Genomic DNA, 26,837 nt, shown 5'->3' on the forward strand with positions numbered 1-26,837 from the left:
ATTTTATTAAACATGTGTCATTTACATTGTTTCTAACTAACATGACTAACATAATTCCTCTTGTAAAACCTTTGAATCCCTTTCATTAAACTTCCACCCAAAAGAAGAGTACCATAATCATGATAAACAGATATGCATGACAAAAATGTTTTATTAGTCCCCTTAAGCTACCGACGAAATCGAGGGGACTTTAGGTTTGCACTCTGTCTGTCTGTCTGTCTGTCTGTCTGTCTGTCTGTCGGTCGGTCCGTCCGTCCGTCCGTCCGTCCGTCGGTCGGTCCGTCCGTCCGTCGGTCGGTCCGTCCGTCCGTATGTCCTTCAGTCTGCCAAATCAGTTTTCCACACTTTTTTTCTTCGTGCTTTAAGATATTGATTTGATATTTGGTATATTGTTTTATCATGACAAGTTACAGATCAAATTTAAATTTTGTTCCAGTCTGATGATTTTGTGCAGAGTTATGGTCCTTGGACTTAATATCCCCATTTATATTAAGGGCAAAACAAGCAATGATTTTTTTTTTTATTCAGGAAAACGTTTATTGTTATAAAATATTATTATTTTATTCTCCCGGGCGCTCCTGGGCGATTTTTAGTAGGACCGAGAAAATTCACTCAAATAATCAGTTTCCCGCACTTTTTTTCGTTATGCTTGAAGATATTGATTTGATAATTGGTATATAGTTTTATCATGAAAAGTTACATATCAGGTTTAAATTTTGTTCTGGTGTGATAATTATGTGCAGAGTTATGGTCCTTGGACTTAGAAAATTCACTCAAATAATCAGTTTTCCACATTTTTTTTCGTCTTGCTTGAAGATATTGATTTGATAATTAGTATATAGTTTTATCATGACAAGTAACAGATCAAGTTCTCATTTTGTACTGGTCTAATGATTTTGTGCAGAGTTATGGTCCTTGGACTTAGAAAATTCACTCAAATAATCAGTTTTCCACACTTTTTTTACGTCATGCTTGAAGATATTGAATTGACATTTGTTATATAGTTTACACCATGACAAGTTATAGATCAAGTAAGCATTTTGTTCCAGTACAATGAATTTTTAACTGGTAGGGGACTATGTACTGCCATGCAATACTCTCAGAATGCTTGTTAAATAAAAAATGAAGATTGCAGTGGTTAATATGCCTCCTCGTTTTTCGATGAAGTTACCCAGTTATTACTTCTAAATCGCACAATTTAAAAAAAAAATTATACCGCTCGCTTCACTTGTAGAGCACTTGCCTAAAAAAAAATTCATTTTCAAGAAAAAAATAAAAACAAAAACATTTTGCTCGCTTGCCCCATATTTTTTGGAGCAGTTGTCCAAAGAACAAGACATCAAATTGGTGTGGCTTATATATACGTAGTATGGTATTAATTCTATCCAAAGCTCAAAAATTTAAATAGCAACAAAATTTAAAACTTTTATAAGAAACCACAAAATCAACTGTAATTTATCGATTTCTTTTACATATTTGTTTGTTTTAGTAGAATATAAACTTTCTTGTCGCTAAATTTTACTTCTTGTCACTGTGTGTTGCTAAAATTCTTCTTGTTGCTAATTAGTGAGACTGTAGAATAAGATCAAAAACTGAACAAGGACAGACACACACTGGTGTTTAAGCTTTTTTTCAGCACTATTGTGCTTTTCGTGGCGTCAGTTTTTATTGTGTGGGAGCCATAGTGCCAGGAGAGGTAGGAAAACTGACTTTCCTATGCAATTAAGATTGAAGTCGAGCGCACCTGCCACATGCGGGATTCAAACTCACAACCTCAGTGTTGACAGGCTAGTGATACAGTAGCTTAGACCATTCAGTCGGTTTGATGAACAGGATATTTGTAGACCGACACAAAATTATGTTGGACCAACAGCAGGACAGACACACTTTGTTTTCCATATAAGCTTTAATTTTACAGCTAATTAGCATATGATGAAATGCAATGTGAATATAAGATTGAGTACCAAGTAGATCATCATAACTGTCATTGCAAAGATTTAGCATATATAACATGCTCCAGATAACCAAATTTTAAAATGTTATAGTTAAAGGAGTAGGTCCAGTAAGACCCCTTTTTGGCCCCAAAATATAGCAGTTTTACAAAATTGTTACAATGTAAACTTTTAGCTATTTATTGGAAAGTATAATACTTCTGCTACATAAAAATGGGCTGTTTTTGACAATACAATGCACATATATCGGGTACTAGCATCATTAAGTCATGCTAAATTACTGAAATCTTCACAATTTTACAAAATTGTTACAATGTAAACTTTTAGCTATTTATTGGAAAGTATAATACTTCTGCTACATAAAAATGGATATTATACTTTCCAATTTGAGTTAAATTTTAGACGGTTTCCCTCTTAAATGGAAGTGGCCGCATTTGTGTTCATTCTTAATATTTAAATATAAGTTGTATTTGATGATAATACATAACATATATAAAGGTCAAGAGTGAACACGGATGCTGCCACTTTCATTTTTGACAAAAACCATCTGAAAAGTGACACATTATGGCATATTTGATAGATTTTTCATATTTAAGCTTGCATTAGAGCGTCTGAAATGACTAATTTAGTTAAAATCTTTCACATAAACTAATTGAATCGACTGAAGTAGACACTTGAGTGTTTAAAAAGTGTCCAAAATCTTTCATCTGATGAACCTGAAATTTGAGGCCAAAATTGGCCCTTACCGGACCTACTCCTTTTGACAGACTTGGAAAAAGATTTTTCTTTTTATGCATTCTGAGTTAAGATGGCAACATTTTGCATTTGGCTAGTAAACTTTCTTCACTGTAATATCCTGTTACAAAATTTAGACATAAAATCCCTCAAAATGATATTAAAATTCTGAATTTTTCATATTTTCTAACCACTTGACAATATATATTTTAACAACAGCTACGTCCCTGTTGCACCCAAGCAAAAAATGAATCATTTATGTTTATTTTATGTGCTTATAGTGGTTTTGATGAGGCGAGACTTTTCCAACTTATATTATAGTTTGTACTTTATATATTGTGTTGATACACCAGCTGTGCCAGGTGAGAGGAGGGTTGAGCACTAACAAAATGTTTGACCCTGCCACATTCTTTATGTGCCTGTCCCAAGTCAGGAGCCTGTAATTCAGTGGTTGTTGTTGGTTGTTGTCTGCAATATTTGTTTTATCATGTCTGGCCGTTGTTTCAATAAAGTTTTAATTTTTTCAAGATTGATCAACACTTTAAACCCTCCAAAAACAGGTTGAATTTGAGGGTACCATTCATTTTGCTTGTGACATGAGTATAAAACTGGTAATTAAGTTGCTGCAATGATCATGTAATGTTCATCCTTTTAACTGTCAATCTGTTATTTCTGTTGCTGGTGCAGCTTCTGTATTAAGGAAGAATTAAAATTTTTCCAAGCAGTCTCTTTCTGTTTGATGATACTTTTGTATACCCATATATGTAATGCACTGAGTGTTGTATATTTTTCAATGTCAACAAAATTATTGACCTAAATATAATTCTTCAGGAACATGTATGGCTGCTCAAAATTTTATATTGAAACTCTAACAAAAGTAGTAAAAGATCAGGTTTTTTTTTGTCAAAAACTCTGTTACTCAATTTAGTACTTACATGTATAATGAATTCTATCTCTCAGAGAACTAAGGATATTCTGCTGATAAATAGTAGTATGGTTGTAGTATTGGATAAAGCATTAGCCAAAGGAAAGTTATATATTTTGATTTGAATAGAAATATTGTTACAATAATAATTCTATTGTTATTGAAAAAAATAGTCAGCTTCTAACAAATTTGTTTTTAGAATGAAGATGCAAAATGTCTGTCTTGAAGCCAGCACAACCTCCGCCTGTGTTGAAGCCAGCACAACCTCCACCTGTGTTGAAGCTAGCACAACCTCCGCCTGTGTTGAAGCCAGCACAACCTCCGCCTGTGTTAGACAAGTTCTCACATCTGTCATTGGATGCACAGAAGGTCATGGCTGGTATCTACAAACAATACCAGCAACAGAAAGACAAAATCTTAATGTCTCAATTAGATAGAAAGTCGTCATCACAAGGTATACTGAAGATTAATAAAAAGATAGAATATAGGGGAGATAATCAAGAGATAATAAAAAATAAAGTTATCTCAGACAACACTTGTATAGAAAAAAATAGCAGATATAAGTCATACCAGTAGACATGTAAAAAAATCAAAAATCATTTGATTTTATACTGAAGCTATCTGCATTTTTTATTTTTCACTTTGTTGATAGGACAAACATGCATTGGCAGAGTTCTCAAAATCTCTTTTTCCCTTGTGGTCCTTGAAGAGAATCTGCTGGTCCTCACTATTATTTCTATTGCAAAATACAAAACTTATGTCAGTCCTTTGTAAATTATGGTGGTCAAAACCTTCAGACCACCACTATGACATTGGAAAGTAGTATTAAAAGAGGAGTTATGATACATATGCTAATGAGACTGCTATCAAAAGACATTTTTAGGACGATATATGTTCTGCTCAATATTGGAAAATCCTATTTATATTGTTTGCAGTGCTTTTGAAATGACTTGGGAACTGCTGCTTAACAGTGTTTACATGCTTTGACGGTGGCCGTCGGCTGTTGTCTGCTCTATAGTCGGGCTGTTGTCTCTTTGACATATTCCCCATTTCCATTCTCAATTTTATTTAGTAATTACTGAATGCAATTTTATTTTAATAGAATTGAAATAAGTATGATATTGATTTATTTATGAAAGAAATAATTATTGAAACATGCAATCAAATCATTAATCAGAATAAGAAGAGGATATATTTTGAGAATTTAGTGTTGATGGCAGATATTTGATAGTTCCTATTTAAATTATTTACATCGTTTATAGACTTGGGACAATTTAGAGCTTGACATACACATACATGTATTTAATGACCTCTAGATGTCTTTTGGTTGTTTTTGTTTTTGGGTTGCCATCTCATTGACATATAGCAACATCTCCTTTGTTGAAATATAGAAAAGATTTACATTATATATGAGACAAAATTTGTCCTACTTTCCAGTAATATTGATATTGCCTCTATCTTTTTGATTTTTCCAATCATTGACAAGTACATATATAAGTATTTTTCAGGACCAAGCAAATATTACCAGAACCTGTACAGAACTAAGTTTGGACATGGACCTTTACAGAATACACAAAACAGTCAAAGTAGTAATGCTACTAACAATGCAAGTCATGTAAATCTACTTGCTGACAGTACAAATACTCAAAATATTGATGGTCCTTCACGAAACACACAAAATCACTATGAAGTAACACACGCCTGGATTCAGAAAACATCCACAACAAACGCTTGTGATCAAAGAGGTGATAGGAGGTTTGAAGGAGGTCATAGGTCATTTGATAAATACTTTACCAAAAATATGAAAGAAACTGCTGTCAAAAGTACTAGTCCATTTGTCTTTCCCTCAAAAGAGAAAGAAGTTTTGATTTCCGTACTTGATAATTCATTATATACATCATGTGATGAGGAAGGTGCTGCCCTCTCAGTTCAAAGGTCGTCTCAAGAATCAGCTCCTTTGTCACTTTCTCCTGTGTTGTTTCCTAGTTTGGAAACTATGGAGAAGGAAAAGAATGATGTGACACCAGTACACCGTAGTAGTAATGCTGATCACAGTTTTAGTCATTCAGTTTTTATTTCTGATGATAAAAGAGAGGATCTTGTAACATCAAAGGAGATAATGATGAATGATGATAAAGAAGTTAAAAACAACCGACAGTTATCAGATGTGATGGATGGTGAAATTATCATTCCACTAAAAACTGACAATGGATCTGAGAATAAACATGTAAAAGAAAGAAATGTGTCTGCCATGGTACATGTTAATGACAAAGAAAGAGAGACTAAGACAGCTGAACAGGGAAATGAAATGTGTTCCATCTCCAAAAGATTACTGCAACATCAACAAATCAGGTAAGAGTGTTAGCACATTTTTGATTAACTTATTAATGTGTTTGCCATACCCATGTACTCAGAATAAATTTGCCATTTGGACCCATTTTCCCAGTCCAATCAATTTAATCAGGGATAAACTTGCAGTCCTCAGTCAGAGAGTATATAGATCTTGATGTATGTCACCTGTCTGCTTTTGGAGCCTGTATCTCAACCTCTATATCCCTCTATTTATCATTCAACTCTAATTATCTTTTGTCATTTTGTTGTATGGTCCCAATATAATTATTTAGTAAAATAAAATTGATTTGGTTTATTGCTTTTCAGCATTGAATTTAATATTGCTGCACTTTTTTTCACTTTAGGAATGAGCTGAAGGAAACTAAAAGTCAAGGTAAGATTAAATACAATTATAATGTCACAAAAATACCGTTAAAACAGTGTACCTTATTAATTTCCATTTCTCGTTGTTAAACTTGAAATGGGTACAACAAGTTAAGCATTAATGCTTGATAGAATTAATCAAATACAAACACTAAAACATGAACATATACTGAAAGTTCATAATAAGTAACAATGATAGCTAGTAGAAAAAAACGTATATTAAATAACCTCAATATCTCATGTTTGTAAAAAAGAATATTGTTCTTTGTACTTTTAGCAACAGACGTAAAAGTATCAGACCAGATAAATAAAAGGAAAATTCCCTCATTCTTTGCTCCATACAAAAAACAAAAAGTTTCAGATAAAAAAAGTGATAATGAAATCTCGCAGGTTGAGGTAAATTTTGTTGGAATTATGTTGAGACAATGAAGATGTTATTACTCTCGTTCTTAACCCTGAATTCTTTATTATAAATCTAGTTTTGAAGTATTTATTTCAAGTTATTGTGTTCTTGTTTTAATTAGATGAAGTTGTTTGTTTTTGTTGTTTTTTTGGTACAATTAAACTACATTTTAAGCGTCAATTTCAGCAGGTATCTACAATTTCCATTGTTTTCTAATCAATTAGTATTGAAAAATACATGCAGTAAAAATATGTATTCAAAGATGCTAAATTTTTTTCTTTAGCTCAATTAGGTATATACTGTGAACCAAACTAATATAAAGCATGAGAGTTACTATAGTGTTCTACATGATTGAAAGTTTTTTCATTGGTTTTATATGCATTAGCACTGTGTAATTCTTAAAATGTAATGAAAATTTTGCAAACATATACCTTCATGTTTGTCATAATTTAACTTTGACATCAATCATTATGCTTTTTGTAAATGACACCTAAAAGTTTCAGATTGGAACAAAGAACTTCAAGTAAGAATGTTTTATTCTCCATTCACCACTAATATTAAGTTTTGTGTCTTCTGAATTTCTTTTTTCTTTTGATGTTTCATTTTATCTTCAGAAAACCAGTACTACTGTTGATGTCACATGTTTAGATACAAGTCAAAGATTGGAGTTGCTTCAGGAAGTCCAGAAAAGTAAAGAAATTCTACTAGCTGTGGTGTATGATGATTCAACTAATCAGCTGAGGGATAATTCTGCCAAAGTAACATATAGTTGTTAATAATTTATAATGCAGATTTTTTTTTATTAAAAAATATGTAGAAGTTGATTTAAAAATGGGAGATAATTCAGATGAATTTGATTTATAATGGGAGATAACTCAGATGATTTAAATTAATGATAGATTGTACTATTCTTTAATGTAGCAAGATGTTACATTATGGTGATCCTGTTTGTTTATTTCTTTTTCTGGAAGTTTTTTACACACCACATCTTGATAACAAGCTCAGTGATTATTTTTTTCAGAAATAGCTCAACACAATATATGTTTTGCAATTTTTTTTAAATTCTACTATATTTTGTTTATACTCAGCCATTACCTCAAATAAGACTTCTCTTTAAGTTTATGTATACAGTTGGAAATTCTCACTTACCTGTTTTTGAGCAAAAGAGATTATCATTTTGTTTCTTATATCAGATGTTGTTTTGATACTCTGTACAAAATATCAAAGTATGTACAAAATATCAAAGTAAGGCCCGGAACAAAAAAGTACTATCTTGTACTTTATTTGGTAAACTTTCAACACATACCATTAATACTTTGAAAGCAGGAAATGAGAGTTAACCGTGTGAAGTAAATCTGTTATGCTGAAATAGTGTTTTCATAGTAAATAGCAGCCTTTTGTTTCTTTAAAGATTTTAAGAAGTTTTGAAAACAGAAATTATTAAATACATATCACATTAAATGGATAACAGAAATTACCAAATGTGTCATTCATTACAACAGACCACAACAAATATCAACACTTGACTCCTCTGAAAGATCAATGTACACAAGACAAGCAACAACCAAAATTACATGGTCCAGATAGTCTGACTTCAGGCACATAATGTTGTGTGGATAAACCAGTTTTACATGTGTACAAACTTCCACTCTTTGTCTATCTAGAACATATGTCATAAAAGTTAAAAAAAACACACGATGAAAAACCCTACACAGTCCAGTAACCAACAAGATGACCTCTAACTTGAAAAAGGACATAAAACTATGGAAGCAATGTCAAAGTGTGCTACAGGAAGCGACTAGCTAGCTTAGGTATGTAAGGTAGCCATAATTTAAATCTTATTCTTAGTTTATTTCTTTCCATAAATGTAATATCCAGTTGCATTGGCTTATATATTTATTTTCTTTTGTATAATGTCTTTCAGAAGAAGTCACAGAGCATGAAATCAAAGTCATTTGAACAGGTATTTATATATAAGACATATATTATACCCCACTCTAGGAGGGGAAGCTATATTGAATTCACCTTGTCTATCCTTTTGTCAAACCATTGAACCAACAAATATTTCACACTTTTCTCGGGAACTACTGAACATAATCACTTATGTTTTGGCCAATTGCATTCACCCTGTCCATTTGTCTGTCCTTTTGTCCAACAAATATTTATGTCAGATTTTTATCAGGAACTGCTGAACAGATTGACTTCATATTGGACAAGCAGCTGATTAGTGATGAGTTGTAAAGTTTGAGCACTTTTCAGATCTTTTAAACACTAACTTCCAGTTTTCAGGTACATTGTATCATGAGTGGCGATATGCTTGGCACAAAAAGTGATTGCAATCTTGTTTTAACCTTTTTCAAAAGCCTTTATGTACATCAGCTATTTAAGTTTATATAGAATGCTTAAACATTTTCAATTAAACTTTGCAATGCTACCTTAAATTTCTGCTCTTATTCAAGAATTGTTTAGAATCAGATTTTTTATTGTTTTAGCTTATTTTTTTTTATCTCTGTTCAGATTGTATCTATAGGAATTGGATTGACATGCAACAATACAGAAAATCTTCAACTGTATACTATGCCTTCCAAGATCAAACACGCTCATTTAGTGGAATGGATTAGGTATATTACAGTGATACATTTGTAATAAAAAGCCAGGATTTGACACAAAAAGTGGTCACATAACCAATAGCTTGTAATTAAAGTTTATTAAATATTTCATGAAAAAGGAATAAATTATTTTCAGCTGATTTTCCCTTTATAGACTTGAAAATTACTTCTTATAATAAAAAGACTCAAAACAGCTGTAGAAATCTGAAAATGAGGAAAATACTTATTATGTATTTAAAAAAAATGATCATTGCATAAATGAAAGCAAATTTTGCAAGTAATTTCCTATTTCAACATTAATATTTGTAATATAACATTTTCATTTAACCATTTTTATTTTAACCTTTTCTTTTATTGAATCCTCCTGTACCAACATACATGTTTATGATTATTTGTAGACGTTATATCACTAAATTCACAAACTTTTATAAATGTTTCAGGTCCTTCTGGGATTCAGTATTTACATGTTCATCAAGAAAAATATGTTATGGAGCAAAAGAACTGTTTTTGATCCTGCTGAAAAATATTTTCAATGAATCAGAAGGTGTGTTGAAATAGAATAATTATTTAAAATTTCAAGAAAAAGATCATCTTTTAAAATATGATATCAAAGAAAAGTGTCTCCTTTGCTATGCATAAATTTAACAACCATTGTACATTTGTACTTTATACCAAGAATTAAAAAAACTCATGTTCTAATGTTTCTAACAGAAGAAACAAAAATAGTCACTGAATATCATGTTCCTAAATTAAAAACAAGTCTAAATTGAAAACAACGTTCAAACCTATGATTGCGTTGGATAAAAACCGCAATTTTTATATGTGTGTATGCAAAACAAATTTCTTGGTAGAGGGGTCTAAATACAGCACAAACAACATTTCCAAAAGACCAAAAAAGTGAAAAGTATATTTTAACAAAACGCATTTGACTAGCAGGTCGAACAATGTATGTTCTTAAACCCTGCTTACTGCCACGGCGATTGCCAAATAAACGGATGACCAGATGTAACAAAATGTTCCTAAATTATATACAGAGATTTTTCTGCTGAGGAAGAATAGAAATAGATAAGTAAACAAAGTCTTGAGCACTATATTTTTACTTGCTGGAGAGTAATTCATAATTTAACAAATGCTTTGGTAGCTATTTTGAAAATCTTACTGTAAACTGAAATTTCTAAAAATGATATAAGATTACTTTACCAAATGTGAGGTTATGTTTATAATTTTAGTAAAGATAGGAGATTGGACAGTTATAGATCCACAGGTAGCAGGCTGGTTGCTGGATCCAGACAATCCTCCATCTTGTTTTGAAGACAGTTTAAATTCAGTTAATATACAGCAGAACAAGGTATACCGTCTTTTGGTGTGTATAGTGCGCATTTGTGTATTGTGCGCACCCCCTTTATGGTCCAAGAAACTTGAGAAAAAAAGTGTCTTTTTCGTATAATACACATAGACATTTTCGGAAAAGTCACAGCTCCAAAATCGGTAAAATGTTGCTTGAGCGTGATTTTTTTTGGCAAGGAATTAATGAGAAGTCATGATTAATATCATGGAAAGAATTTATTGTAGCTGAATAAAGAATTTTAATAGTTATCTACTTTTTATAACCCACAAGTTAATGTTTGTCGTTTGTTGGCAAACAGTAAGTCTAAACTGGAAGTTTTTTAAATGGTCACCGATTTCGGTGAATTCCGTACGGAATACGTAATTAATACGAAATTGTATTATCTTGTATTATTTAATTTTATGTTATGAATTAGTGCTGAAATAAATTGTTAAAATCTCATAATTTTTATTTTTTGTTTGTTGATTCTAGCTGTTAATCTGGATTATCACACCTCAATCAATGGGTCTAATCGATGTCAAAACAAATCAATGACAGGTTCACCTTGTTCCTAATTAAATGTGTTCAGGTTACAATTATGGGATTATCATGTTTTCAATCATAATTTCTTGAACGGTTTCAAACAGTTGTTACTGTTTAAAAGTTACAAAGTAGAAACGTATTTATAAAAAAAAAACTTCTCATAGACTAAATCATCATGTTACAATGTTAAGTCACATGACTGGCGATCACCTGATACAATAGAAAAAATGGCGGTTTATCTTTTCAAAACGAGCATTGTTTATTCAATTTTCATACACTTATCTTCTACTCTCCATGATGAACACATACAAAAACAGTAAGTTATGACCACAAGAAACACAGAGGCTAAATTAACTGACAACAAAAGCTTCATTGTGTCTTTATTAAGATATGGCAAACTTCCGGATTGCAAACAGATGGACAAATTTACACGATAAACGTAACTACAGAGATATAAATTGTATTTTATTTGAATAAAACATGACATATCAAGTACAATAAGATACATATTACAAATATAACATGTGAAACATAATAAAAATCGAGGTTTTAGCGAAAAATTCTATACTCTTCACTTCACCTGGTTTTTTCTTTGTCGGAGTTCAAACCTGAAAAAAGACTAAGAAAATGCTTGTAGGCATGTATAATGCGCACCCCTCTTACAAGAAACACGACCCAGGGTATAAATGTGTGCACTATACACACAGCTTGAATGTACTTACAGCAGTATTGGCTATCCATTTGTTATAATTTTGCACATTTACACAGTGTGGACATTGGTTTCTCTGAGTTATGACAGTATAATACACTTGCTTACCATCACATGGATATATTCAAAATACTTCTTTGTGAGGATTTAAAATTTTTATAAGAGTTGCAAATCTATTTCTGTTTCTAAACCTGTTTTATTTAAACTAGAAAAAAATTACATTACTTACATTACTATAAGTTTATGATATGTGAGAACCAATTCTACAGTTTACTTTAAAATGACACCTCTGTTATCTCCAAAATATTGTGCACTATGCTGAGATCGATCTACTTCAAACTTTATATTATTATTTTGATTGGTTATAAAAGTAAACTACCATTTTATTTTCAAAATTTCCAATTTTTTTTTCAAAGTTTTGCGACTATGGTGATCATATTTTTGGCTATTTTTCACATTTTGCCCACTAACTTGAGTTTCTTTGATGAATATACTCCAAAGTTTATGATATTGTCTGGAGTGATCTTGAATATTTTCTGATGTGTCATGCATTCCAGAGATATTGAACTAAGTGACAATTTTTTCACATTTTGCACACAAGCTCCAATATGCATGGGTCAATTTATTTCAAACTTTACTCTATTATTGGAATTGTTGAAGTAATCTCCCTTTCAATTTTGAAAATTTTAAGATTTGCTTCTTCTGGGTTATGGAACCTTAACTGTCAAACTTAAAGCAATGTTTATTGGACTAAGGATATCCTCCTGTACATTTTCCTTTTTGCAGGGCGATTTTACAGATTTTGGTTGAATGCTTGCAACAATTTAAATGTTTAAATTACTACAAAACTTTTTGTTCTACTAAAACACAACCAAGTCGTGGAGGATATAATGTTTTTAACCTGTCAGTTTCACTTTGTTGTGGCCATGCTAGCACCTTCAATTTTTTTGAATCCTCTTTAAATTTAAATTTTTTGGTAAGGGGGGGGACTTATAAATTATCTCATATGTATTCTTGTCCCTGGGTTAATAAGCCCCCTTTTTTCTTTCTTTTTTTTTATTAGATCCTCTTCAAATTTTTAATAAGGTTTCCAAGCATCAGAACCTTAAATGAGTTCAATAATAAAAAAAAACTCTGAGATGGGGAAATTTTTTGGGGGAGGGGTACTTGTAAAAATATCCCATATTAATTATGTTGGGTATAAGGTATGTGAGCTTGTTCACTAAAGGTTCTTCCATTAGAATTAAATTGTCGTTCTTGATTGCTTATAGATTGGCATTTTTATTTTACTATAGAAAGTATTGTCATCAATATTGTTATTATCAACAAATAAATAAATTTCGTTAGAATAACTAAATGATTTGGATTATTCTTTTAGAAAGAAGGGATAGACTGTTATGAGCTATTGAAAGAGGACTTCTCATTACTTGGTAAATTAATGAATCGTTTGTACCAGAAACTACAGTCTAGAGAGTTATGGGACTTGTTTTGTTGTGTAGAGACTAAATTGGTCCCATTATTAGCATTGATGGAATGTCAGCAGGTTCAGATTGATACAGACAAATTAATGATGTTCTCCAATATCTTAAAGGTACCAAATTTGTTGTTTTAGATTTCAAAAAATGAAAAGAAAAATATTTGTAGGAATTTACAGTTTTTTTATTCCAAAGATGAAGCACACATTATATCAAGATTTTCTATAGTATGAATTTTTATTTTGTGTGGGTAAGAATCACTTATTTTTCCCCACTCTGGGGGTTTATGTCTGCGTGTCTGTCTATGTGCCTCACATCTGTCGGTTGGCCCTATGAAATTTTGTCTCAGGAACTGAGCTTTCTGAAATTTCATAGCATTAGCCTCATGTGAGCATGTTATACAGTGTTATGGGTTTGAACATTCATCTTTCATTAACTTCCTGTTTACTGAATACTTATATATTCTTACTAGGGATGTCATTTGAGTATCGCTCGGTAGTACCGAGTATCGAATACTTAAACGATACTAGACTAATTGGTTTTCGGTTATATTGATGTCTTCTTTATATAAAATTTACCTTCTTGAGAACCTCTTTCGGAAAATTAAATAGGCATCACTGATTAATCACACTAGTAAATAAAATACATTTTGTTTCGAATGCTTGTGCTAAAATGTCATTTAAAATGTCTCTGAAAATATGTGGTCTATACCTAGACTACCGGTAACACTTTAAACTAAACATGTCTTAGCCATTCCGTCACATCGGTACCGTCAGAGCAAATATTTTCCTCTGCAAGACCGTAATTTAGAATGCTGCAAAACTGACTATCCCCTATAATAGTTGCCAAGCAAATCTTTCCAAATAAAATAAATTCGTTGCATCCTCTGGTGACCCTCAGTGAATATTTAAACTTATAATCCTTACGCCTTTGTAAACATTAAATGTGTTTTCTTAATGATTACCAAATACTATTGTTTGATATGGTTTTCCTTGTTATGATTTTTAAAGGCAGTGCTTTAATGCCTTTCTAGTTGCCGGGTTAATCCTTCCTTCCGCGATATCCAACTTATCTACGTGGGGGGTCATTAGACTCCAAGTAGATCCGGAAATGTTGAATTCTCTCCTCTTCTTATTGCGATATAAAATGTTTTTTGTTTCATTTCATTTACATTGGGAAATAGAGAAACGATCATTGTGTTTTGTTAGTTTTAAAAACTTTTGATATATTAGTATTTTGCATTATAAGCAGTCAACCGATTGACAAACTAGAATTATTTGAATTCCGTGTGGAAAGAGCTCGGGTTAATATTTCGAGTGTTATCTGCAATCTAGATGTTTATAAATCATTTCAGTCGTTGATATAATAATTAAAGGTCGACTGAACATGAATTATATTATACAATTTAAAGCGCATTTCTGTTTATGCACGTGAACCCGTCTAACGTTATTTTCGCAGTTATATAAAGTAGCAAATTATCGTTCCTGAATAGGTGGCGCCGTGGTAGCGAATCCTGTTCCTCTACTTCCGGTTTCTGCACTGTGCAACTATTTCAGTTATATTTTTAATTAACGATGCCAAGTACTTGTTGTTGTGTACCTGGATGTCATTTAAGAGGAGGACATGCATTTCCAAATGACTTAAAAAGAAGGAAAAGTTGGATCAACGCCATGGCCCATACGCAGATTGGATGATATCGTGGAGTCCATCTCAATCAGCTGTTGTTTGCAAGGCACGTTTTACTGAAAAAGACTACGTGCAGGAAACTATTCATGGTAAAACTCTATTTTCTTTGTGAAATATATAGTTATATATGTAATCGCCATGCGAATAAACCAAAGTCTGTTTACAACCGCAATTATCGTTTTAGAATAAAAGGGGGTGGGTAATTCAAGACGTCATAATTTTTTGGATTACGATTCAATGTGATCTGTTTGAGATTTTTTGGTGATTGCTACAATTATAATGATTTCTTACAAGAGGTATATCATACTGAGAATTATTTTAGCAGTAATTATGCTAATGTAGTAATGACAGGAATGCATAAGCTATGCCTCATAGACTTTCTTGAAAAATATCAATGACAATGTTAACAGGAACAAAACAATGACATGCTCTCATCTATATTATAGTTATTTAGGTACAAACAATGTACGTTTGTTGCATAAGTCTCTCATTGTTTGTCCTTTGGATTTACATAACATACATTGAATCAGACAAACATAGTTTTATCCAGATTGTAATGAATAAATCTAGTTAATATTTCGCCAGGTAGTACAAAGTATACATTGCTAATGGAAGTTCATTTAATTATAAAAAAACTAAAGTTTTATAACCTTTTTCAGGGCGCAAACCCACCATACAGAGACTTAAGTCTACTGCAATTCCCAGCCTATTTTCCTGGACCAAGCAAGAGACTGAATCGTCCGCAAAAAGAAAAATCAGGGCAGTTTCCTGTGAAAACAAAAGAACTAAACTTGATGAATATTGTAGTAGAAATCTAGAGGAAAGTTTTGATTGTAAAGTTGGTTTTCCTGAAGAAGTCATTCATACTGCAGAAAGGATATATGACTGCCACCACCAACTGCCGAGCTAATGTTGAGCTTCACAGATGGAATTACGCAAACACCATCAATGCCTATGTTTTCAGCAGAGAATTTTGAAATGAAGACACGTGACACAGCCATGCATTTTTATACCGGTTTAGAGTTGTATACTAAATTTTTATTTGTTTTGACCACACTTGGTCCAGCAGCACATTGTTTGAGATACATATATTTTCAAATTGATAGGGTGTCAGTTGAAAATCAGTTTTTTTATGACTTTGATGAAATTGAGGCATCATACAACCAACTTTGAACTGTCTAGATTCTAGATTGAATCTAGTGTTAAGAATATTGTGTATACATGGATTGTTTTTATGTCTAAACAGTGGTGTGAAACTAACACTTGGCCATCTAGTGGTTTAGTCAGGTATTTTTCACCATCCAACTTCAAATTAAAGTTTCCTACGACTTGGATTATTATTGACAGCACAGAATATCCCGTGATAAAACCTAAAGCTCCTAGAGCTCAGGCAACCTTTTCATCAAATAAAAACAGAAACACTGAAAATTCCTGAATGTTCGACACCTGGTGGTTTAGTCAACTATGTCTCTATGTCACATAGAGCGAATTATTGGACTTGGCAAAACATACAAAATTCTAATAAATCCTATGAATGGAACTGAAACAAAACTTTCATCTGAAATAACATTTAGTTGTTTTATGTTGTGTAATTTTAGAACTTGTATTGTGCCAAAGGATGCATAAATAAAAGTGACGCAATGAATTTTGTTCTGATATATATATATTTACAATTACATGCACATGTAAATTGTAATGCATATAAAAAGAAGGAGATGTGGTATGATATTCAGTGAGTTTATCAAACTAAAGTGCATAAGAAATGGGTTTAAGCAGTTACAGGTGTTACTGTCACCGTACAATCTCCAACAATGAGAAAAACTCGTACCCTGTAAAAAAATTTCAGAGATCTTACAACTAAGTTTTGTTGTCTCACCTTGACTTTGGTGAATTTTTTATATCTGTTGATGTAAATATAAAAAAGAAGATGTGGTATGATTGCCAATGAGACAACTCTCATCACATGCACAAGAGAACAAATGACACAGAAATTAACAGCTATAGGTCACAGTACAGCCTTCAACAATGAGCAAAGCCGATACCGCACAGTCAGCTATAAAAGGCCCAGAAATGACAATGTAAAACAATTCAAACAAGAAAACTAACGGCCTATTTTATGTAAAAAAATGAACAAATATAACAAATATGCAACACATAAACAAACGACAACCGCTGAATTACACTTTTATAGGCTCCTGACTTGGGACAGGCACATACATGTACATACAGAATGTGGCGGGCTTAAACATGTTAGCGGGATCCCAACCCTCCCCTAACCTGGGACAGTGGTGTAACAGTACAATATAAGAAAGAACTATAAAAATCAGTTGAAAGAGGCTAAACTCATCAGATGGATAAATACAAATACAAGTGGACGTGGTCGGGTAGTTGTACATCCAAACAACAAAAATACACTAAGTACAAATCTGAGAGTACTCGCAGTTACTGACAGCTAGTTCAAAGCCATTAACAACTGATAAAAAAATCTTGCATCTAAGACTAAATTATCAATCCGTAAGCTCCCTTTAGAATTTTATAAATTTTAGATTTTACATTTCTGAGTTATGGGGTTTTATTCATTAAAAAAGGGGGGATTTTCCAGTTTTTGGACAACAACTCAAAAATGCTTTAAGCAGTTCACATGAAACTTTGGTGAATTATTTATAGCTATTGATGTAATCTCCCTATTGATTTTCATAAATTTCAAATATGACATTGAGAAGAAATTGAACTTTATTTGTTTATAGTCTGGCAACAGATTTATTAAGTATTGCACAACAGCACAGTGTATTGCACAACAGCAAGAAATCTTTAATTGAATATAAATTCAATTCATATAACCTATTTCAAGTTCATTGACTACATTTATTCAGAAACTATAATATGTCAAATATTTAATTACAATCAAAATTCAGACCTGTATCAAGCTTGAATATTGTGTCCATTTTTGCCCCAGCTGTTCAGGGTAGTACCTCTGCGGGTGTATCCAGCTGCGCTCAGCGAATCAGTTTATTTCTTAATTAAGAACTCCTTTTTATACGACTGCAAAAAAATTTTTGTGGTCGTATATTGGTATGACGTTGGCGCTGTCGTTGTCTCCGGCGTCGTCGTCCGAAGACACATTAGTTTTCGCACTCTAACTTTAGTTTAAGTGAATGGATCTCAATGAAATTTTAAAATAAGGTTCAATACCACAAAAGGAAAGTGGGGATTGATTTTGGGGGTTATGGTACCAACAGTTAAGGAATTAGGGGCCAAAAAGGGGCCAAAAATAAGCATTTTTGTAACTTCCAGACATAACTTGTGTGTAAGTGTATGGATCTCTCTGACATTGTACCACAAGGTTCCATATCACAAAGGGAATGCTGGGATTGATTTTTGGGGGTAATTGCCTCCAAATTTTAGGAATTAGGGGCAAAAAACAAGCATTTTTCTAGTTTCATGACAATAACTTGTGTGCAAGTCTATGGATCTCTCTGACATTGTATCACAAGGTTCCATATCACAAAGGGAATGCTGGGATTGAATTTGGGGGTAATTGCCTCCAAATTTTAGGAATTAGGGGCCAAAAGGGGCCAAAAACAAGCATTTTTCTAGTTTCATGGCAATAACTTGTGTGTAAGTGTATGGATCTTTATGAAATTGTACTACAAGGTTCCATATCACAAAGGGAAAGCTGGAATTGAGTTTGGGGGTAATTGCCCAAAAAGTTTAGGAATAAGGGGCCAAAAATAAGCATTTTTCTAGTTTTCAGACAATAACTTGTGTTCAAGTGTATGGATCTCTCTGAAATTGTACTGCAAGGTACCATACCACAAAGGGAATGCTGGGATTGATTTTGGGGGTAATTGCCTCCAAATTTTAGGAATTAGGGGCCAAAAAGGGGCAAAAAACAAGCATTTTTCTAGTTTCATGACAATAACTTGTGTGTAAGTCTATGGATCTCTCTGACATTGTATCACATGGTTCCATATCACAAAGGGAATGCTGGGATTGATTTTGGGGGTAATTGCCTCCAAATTTTAGGAATTAGGGGCAAAAAACAAGCATTTTTCTAGTTTCATGGCAATAACTTGTGTGTAAGTGTATGGATCTTTATGAAATTGTACTACAAGGTTCCATATCACAAAGGGAAAGCTGGGATTGAGTTTGGGGGTAATTGCCCTAAACGTTTCGGAATTTGGGACCAAAAAGGGGCCAAAAAACAAGCATTTTTCTAGTTTCCAGACAATAACATGTGTTCAAGTGTATGGATCTCTCTGAAATTGTACTGCAAGGTACCATACCACAAAGGGAAGGCTGGGATTGAGTTTTGGGGTGATGAATCATAAGGGGGTTCAAAAAATTTGGGGGGGGGATTCTTTTTCCTTTTTTTTCTTTAAAATTTTCCATTTTAAATTGGTTATTTCTGATTTATATATAAAAGCAAATAATAATGATATGGTTTGAATAGGTAAATTAAATTTTTTTAAGTATCTTAGACCACTTTCATTCTGTGTCAGAAACCTATGCTGTGTCAAATATTTAATTACAATCCAAATTCAGTGCTGAATCAAGCTTGAATGTTGTGTTCATACTTGCCCCAACTGTTCAGGGTACGACCTCTGCGGTCGTATCAAGCTGCGCCCCAGCAGGGAGCATTTTATTTCATACATAAATTACTTTATGCTTGGAAATATAATTTTGCTTGGAGTTGAAAGAGTTGACATGTTGCAATGTACATTTACTCTACATAGTTCTATGGTACCAAATCAAAAGTTTATATAAAGAAAGAAGTCAAAGGTTTCCCATCATAGTTTAGTTACATACATTTATTTTGTACCTGAGGTCGTTGAATATAGATCATTATATAAATAAGGAGATGTGTTATGATTGCCAATGAAAAAACTAAGGATTTTCTTATCCAAGGAATAGATTACCTTAGCCGTATTTGGCACAACTTTTTGGAATTTTGGGTCCTCAATGCTCTTCAACTTTGTACTTGTTTGGCTTTGTTACTATTTTGATCTGAACATCACTGATGAGTCTTATGTAGACGAAACACACGTCTGGCGTATTAAATTATAATCCTGGTACCTTTGATAACTAATTTGACTATAAACATAGATAAAAAAAGGTACAAACTGGACATAATGCACTAGTTCATAAACAAGTGAGAACAATCGCCTTCATATAGTGCTCAGAATATGACATTCATAAAACTTATTCAATATCATTAGAGAACTCTAAATCTTAAATACTGAAAGCCACCTCTGATAAGTACACTGTACTATGCAAGATAATGATATAACTGGACTTAAAATACACACAACCTGTAATTATTAATAGGTACTCATCAAATCATATTGATTAGATAATTGTTTTTTACTTAATGAGTACTTGTAGGTAATGAGCTATCAATTATGGTGTGTAATTCCTTGTCCCATATACTTATGTATATGGTTTTTCGTCTGTTAAACAACAAACAGCAGAATGTAAAATACGTATTTTTGTGTATCAGTGTTGTAGAAATATTCCCGAGCGAGTACTCGATTAGTAATTGTTCACCAAGTTGACATCTCTAATTCTTACACATAATGACCATGTATGAAACTTCCAATGAAGTTTCATCACATTTTCCTCAGGAAATGAGAATCAGAGCTTCCTTAAATTTAACTTCACTTGGGAATTCTATACTGTGTGATGCCTTTTCTCAGTCCATCACACATCAACTTCCTATATACAGAAAATTATAGTATGCCCTGTATCATTAATGAGCAACTAGTTATTATCTTGGATTTATAGACAAATAAATACTTACAATTTCACCTCAATAATTTTGATTTGGAAAAAAAATCTGGGTATTCAATAAATCTATGTGTTCTTCATAATGCTGAAAAGTACAATTGCAACTTTTTTGAGTAGACTGTTGCTAGTTAAGTCTTGGATATCATTGAAGAGACAGTACTACAAGGAAAATTAAATTTTGGGATTGTTCTTCAGAAAAGACTGAAACAACCTGAAGTCTGGAAGAGTTATACTAGAATGACAATGCAACAAGAGAAATATAATAATGAGACTGTTCATAGAACATATCCTGATTTAAGACAAATATAATTAAAATATACATACATCTTGAAATCTCAAAACTAAAGCTTGGGAAATGCAAACTCCCATAAAAACTTGGAATATTATAAAACATCTACACTGGTAAGTATGTCCTTCTCTAAATTTACCCTATAGTCAAATCTGAATATTGTAATATCTGAAGAGTCAGATATCATGTGAGAAAGGGCACGTTATGGGTTCATGACTTCTGTTAGACACTGACAATATAACTGTCAAACAATTTGTGGTGGCAAACACATTTATTTCTATAACTTTGGTTTCCCACTTGTCTGAATATAGATTACCAAGTTTTTTGAGAGGGGAAAAAAAGGATTATCTTTTGAACACACATTAACTTTTATTAGTTTGATATTTTTATTTTCAGAAAAAACTACAGAAATTAGAACAGAAAGCCTATGAATCTGTTGGTCACTCATTCTTAATAAAGAGTCCTGCTCAACTTAGACAAGTGAGTTTACCATGATACTACAATAGTGTCAGCCAATGTGTTTATTGAAATCATGAATATCACTTTAAAAGAAACAAAGAACTTTTGAGTTTTCTAAACAGTAATCCTGAAAAAAAAAATCATATACAGCAAAATTATTTATGCTTTATATAGATGATCAGCAGATGCATTTTATTAAACAACTGGAACAATTTGTAATAAGAAATGTGTGATATGATTTCATTGCACATGACACATTTTTCTGGAATAAACTTCATCAAGTGTGCTGGTGACCAAAAGTTTGGAAGACCAAAAATAGAAATGTTTGAGAGCATAAAAGTAAAAGGGCCTTAACAGAACAACAACAAGTTATTACCACTAAAGGACAAATTGTACCAATTAATTGTTGCCTATTATCTTGAAAACTATAATAAATTAGAAACTTAAAGCAAAAATTATCAGCAAGACAAGATCTGCAAATAAGTCAGCATAATTGTCAATTGTCTTCATAGGAATTTTTGCCCTTAAATGATGATTTTTACCTTTTTAGCTCACCTGGCCCAAAGGGCCAAGTGAACTTTTCTCATCACTTGGCATCCGTCGTCCATCGTCCGTCGTCCGTTGTCGTCGTCCGTTAACTTTTACAAAAATCTTCTCCTCTGAAACTACTAGGCCAAATTTAACCAAACTTGGCCACAATCATCATTAGGGTATCTAGTTTAAAAAATGTGTCCCATGACCCCGCCTGCCAACCAAGATGGCCGCCATGACTAAAAATAGAACATAGGGGTAAAATGCAGTTTTTGGCTTATATCTCTGAAACCAAAGCATTTAGAGCAAATCTGACATGGGGTAAAATTGTTAATCAGGTCAAGATCTATCTGCCCTGAAATTTTCAGATGAATCGGACAACCCGTTGTTGGGTTGCTGCCCCTGAATTGGTAATTTTAAGGAAATTTTGCCGTTTTTTGTTATTATCTTGAATATTATTATAGATAGAGATAAACTGTAAACAGCAATAATGTTCAGCAAAGTAAGATCTACAAATAAATCAACTTGACCAAAAGTTGACCCCTTAAGGAGTTATTGCCCTTTATAGTCAATTTTTATACGACCGCAAAAAAAATTTTGTGGTCGTATATTGGTATGACGTTGGCGTCGTCGTCGTCGTCGTCGTCTGGCGTCGTCCGGCGTCGTCCGAAGACACATTGGTTTTCGCACTCTAACTTTAGTTTAAGTGAATGGATCTCTATGAAATTTTACCACAAGGTTTAATACCACAAAAGGAAGGTTGGGATTGATTTTGGGGGTTATTGTACCAACAGTAAAGGAATTAGGGGCCAAAAATAAGCATTTTTGTAACTTCCAGACATAGCTTGTGTGCTAGTGTATGGATCTCTCTGACATTGTACCACAAGGTTCCATATCACAAAAGGAATGCTGGGATTGATTTTGGGGGTAATTGCCTCCAAATTTTAGGAATTAGGGGCAAAAAAAGGGGCAAAAAACAAGCATTTTTCTAGTTTCAGGACAATAACTAGTGTGTAAGTGTATGGATCTTTCTGAAATTGTACTACAAGGTTCCATATCACAAATGGAAAGCTGGGTTTGAGTTTGGGGGTAATTGCCCTAAACGTTTAGGAATTTGGGGCCAAAAAGGGGCCAAAAAACACATTTTTCTAGTTTCCAGACAATAACTTGTGTTCAAGTGTATGGATCTCTCTGAAATTGTACTGCAAGGTACCAGACCACAAAGGGAAGGCTGGGATTGAGTTTGGGGGTGATGAATCATAAGGGGGTTCAAAAAATTTGGGGGGGGGGGGGGGATTTTTTTTTTTTTTCCTTTTTTTTCTTTTTTTCCTTTTTTTTTTCTTTTAAAATTTTCCATTTTAAGTTGGTTATTTCTGATTAATATTTAAAAGCAAGTAATAATGATATGGTAGGAGATACACACCAAACAGGATGTGTTAATTATTATATAATAAGTATTGTGCAATAGCAAGAAATTTTCAATTGCACAGTATTGCACAATAGCAAGAAATCTTCAATTGCACAGTATTGCGCAATAGCAAGAAATCTTCAATTGCACAGTATTGCGCAATAGCAAGAAATATCCAATAGCACAATATTCCGCAATAGCAAGAAATTGTCAATTGTACAGTATTGCGCAATAGCAAGAAATATTTAATTGCACAGTATTGTGCAAAAGAAGATACTTCATATAAATTGCTTATTTCTTGACAAATTTCAATGGGGTTTTATTCTTGAATTCTTGGGGTTCTTTAATATGCTGAATCTAACAGTGTATTTAGTTTTTGGATTTTGGGCCTCGTTTTTAAATTGGTCCACATTGAGGTCCAAAGGGTCCAAAATTAAACTTTGTTTGATTTCATCAAAAATTGAATTATTGGGGTTCTTTGATATGCCGAATCTAACCATGTATTCAGATTCCTAATTTTTGGTTCCGTTTTCAAATTGGTCTACATTAAGGTCCAAAGGGTCCAAAATTAAACTTAGTTTGATTTTAACAAAAATTAAATTCTTAGGGTTCTTTGATATGCTGAATCTAAACATGTATTTAGATTTTTGATTATGGGCCCAGTTTTCAAGTTGGTCCAAATCGGGGTCCAAAATTAAACTTTGTTTGATTTCAACAAAAATTGAATATATGGGGTTCTTTGATATGCTGAATCTAACCATGTATTTAGATTTTTGATTTTTGGTTCCATTTTCAAATTGGTCTACATTAAGGTCCAAAGGGTCCAAAATTAAACTTAGTTTGATTTTAACAAAAATTGAATTCTTAGGGTTCTTTGATATACTGAATCTAAACATGTATTTAGATTTTTTATTATGGGCCCAGTTTTCAAGTTTGTCTAAATCGGGGTCCAAAATTAAACTTTGTTTGATTTCAACAAAAATTGAATATATGGGGTTCTTTGATATGCTGAATCTAACCATGTATTTAGATTTTTGATTTTTGGGCCCCGTTATCAACTTTGTCCACATTGAGGTCAAAAGGGTCCAAAATTAAAATTTGTCTGATTTCATCAAAAATTGAATTCTTGGGGTTCTTTGATATGCTGAATCTAACCATGTATTTAGATTTTGGATATTGGACCATAATAGGTGGATGTCCAATTTAAAATTTTTAAGTTCTTAGACCACATTCATTCTGTGTCAGAAACCTATGCTGTGTCAAATATTTAATCACAATCCAAATGCAAAGCTGTATCAAGCTTGAATGTTGTGTCCATACTTGCCCCAACTGTTCAGGGTTCGACCTCTGCGGTCGTATCAAGCTGCGCCCTGCGGAGCATTTTATTAACCATTTTTCGTAAATTTTTGTAATCTTTTACAAAAATCTTCTCCTCTGAAACTACTGAGACAAATTTAACCAAACTTGTCCACAATCATCATTAGGGTATCTAGTTTAAAAATGTGTCCGATGACCCCACCCGCGAACCAAGATGGCTGACATGGCTAAAAAATAGTACATAGGGTAAAATGCAGTTTTTGGCTCATATCTCTGAAACCAAAGCATTTAGAGCAAATCTGATGAGGAAAAAATTGTTCATTAGGTCAAGATCTATCTGCCCTGAAATTTTCAGACCAATCAGGCAACCCGTTGTTGGGTTGCTGCCCCTGAATTGGTAATTTTAAGGAAATTTTGCCGTTTTTGGTTATTATCTTGAATATTATTATAGATAGAGATAAACTGTAAACAGCAATAATGTACAACAAAGTAAGATCTATAAATAAGTCAACATGACCAAAATGGTCAGTTGACCCATTAAGGAGTTATTGCCCTTTATAGTCAATTTTTAACCATTTTTCGTAAATTTTTGTAATTTTTTACAAAAATCTTCTCCTCTGAAACTACTAAGACAAATTTAACCAAACTTGTCCACAATCATCATTAGGGTATTTAGTTTAAAAAATGTGTCTGATGACCTCGCCCGCAAACCAAGATGGCCGACATGGCTAAAAAATAGTACATAGGGTAAAATGCAGTTTTTGGCTCATATCTCTAAAACTAAAGCATTTAGAGCAAATCTGATGGGATAAATTTGTTCATTAGGTCAAGATCTATCTGCCCTGAAATTTTCAGACCAATCAGGCAACACGTTGTTGGGTTGCTGCCCCTGAATTGGTAATTTTAAGAAAATTTTGCAGCTTTTGGTTATTATCTTGAATATTATTATAGATAGAGATAAACTGTAAACAGCAATAATGTACAGCAAAGTTAGATCTACAAATAAGGCAACATGACCAAAATTGTCAATTGACCCCTTAAGGAGTTATTGCCCTTTATAGTCAATTTTTTACAATTTTCATAAATTTTGTAAATTTTTGTAAATTTTTACGAAGTATTTTCCACTGTAACTACCAGTCCAAGTTCATTATAGATAGAGATAATAGTAAGGAGTAAGCATGTTCAGTAAAGTAAGATCTACAAACACATCACCATCACCAAAACACAATTTTGTCATGAATCCATCTGTGTCCTTTGTTTAATATGCACATAGACCAAGGTGAGCGACACAGGCTCTTTAGAGCCTCTAGTTCTGTGTTTTGGGCAAAACATATAGAAGATAGAGAGAAACTGTAAACAGAAAAACTAATCAGCAATACAAGTTAAAAAAAAAAAGAGATTTTCTGAAATAACCTTCATCAGGTATGCTGGTGACCAAAAAATTGGAAAACCAAAAATATAAATCTTAAAGAGCATAAAAGTAAAACAGCCTAAACAGAACAGCCTACATCCTCTTATTCAACTTGACTTTAGGGGTTTTCAAATTTTGTTTATTGTAACCAATGAACAAAAATAATAATCTGAAGGCTCATTGATATTTAATTGTTACTGCTAAAGAAAATTTAAATAGCTATATTGGTGATAATTATGAGTGAAAATAAGATGACAGGGTATGCATCTGTGGGAAAACTTCCTAACAATTTTTAAATAACATAAAGTTACAATATTTTGAAATGTTAAGCTTTAAACAATTCTTTATTGTAGGTACTATTTGAAGAGCTAAAACTAGACACAAAACTTCCCAAGAAGAATAAATTAGCTAAGACATCTATTGGTCATCAGATTTCAACATCTGAATCAGTTTTACAACAACTTGTAGACTTCCACCCACTGCCAGGATTGGTTTTGGAATATAGACAGGTAAGTCATATTTTACTCTATACTATATTGCAGGGGTTTTTACATAC

General features: G+C 32.6%; 1 protein-coding gene and 1 long non-coding RNA gene across 2 annotated transcripts in view; both read left to right on the forward strand.

Moving 5' to 3' along the window:
• Positions 1-3,792: 3,792 nt before the first annotated feature.
• LOC127733757 (DNA polymerase nu-like) overlaps positions 3,793-26,837 on the forward strand; it is a 31,926-nt gene continuing 8,881 nt past the window's right edge. The window contains exons 1-12 of the mRNA XM_052243072.1: positions 3,793-4,066; positions 5,121-5,964; positions 6,309-6,337; positions 6,605-6,612; positions 7,345-7,488; positions 8,655-8,693; positions 9,248-9,351; positions 9,780-9,883; positions 10,569-10,687; positions 13,297-13,509; positions 21,552-21,635; positions 26,635-26,790. Coding sequence (XP_052099032.1) covers positions 3,826-4,066; positions 5,121-5,964; positions 6,309-6,337; positions 6,605-6,612; positions 7,345-7,488; positions 8,655-8,693; positions 9,248-9,351; positions 9,780-9,883; positions 10,569-10,687; positions 13,297-13,509; positions 21,552-21,635; positions 26,635-26,790 — 2,085 coding nt within the window. The 5' untranslated portion in view covers positions 3,793-3,825. The remainder of the gene's footprint in view (positions 4,067-5,120; positions 5,965-6,308; positions 6,338-6,604; positions 6,613-7,344; positions 7,489-8,654; positions 8,694-9,247; positions 9,352-9,779; positions 9,884-10,568; positions 10,688-13,296; positions 13,510-21,551; positions 21,636-26,634; positions 26,791-26,837) is intronic.
• On the forward strand, positions 15,083-16,724 carry LOC127736158 (uncharacterized). The gene is made up of 2 exons (XR_007998833.1): positions 15,083-15,168; positions 15,739-16,724. It is a non-coding gene; the product is annotated as an uncharacterized LOC127736158 (long non-coding RNA).

The sequence above is a fragment of the Mytilus californianus genome, unplaced genomic scaffold, assembly GCF_021869535.1.
Source record: "Mytilus californianus isolate M0D057914Y unplaced genomic scaffold, xbMytCali1.0.p SCAF_3, whole genome shotgun sequence".
NCBI classification, from domain to species: Eukaryota; Metazoa; Mollusca; class Bivalvia; order Mytilida; family Mytilidae; genus Mytilus; species Mytilus californianus.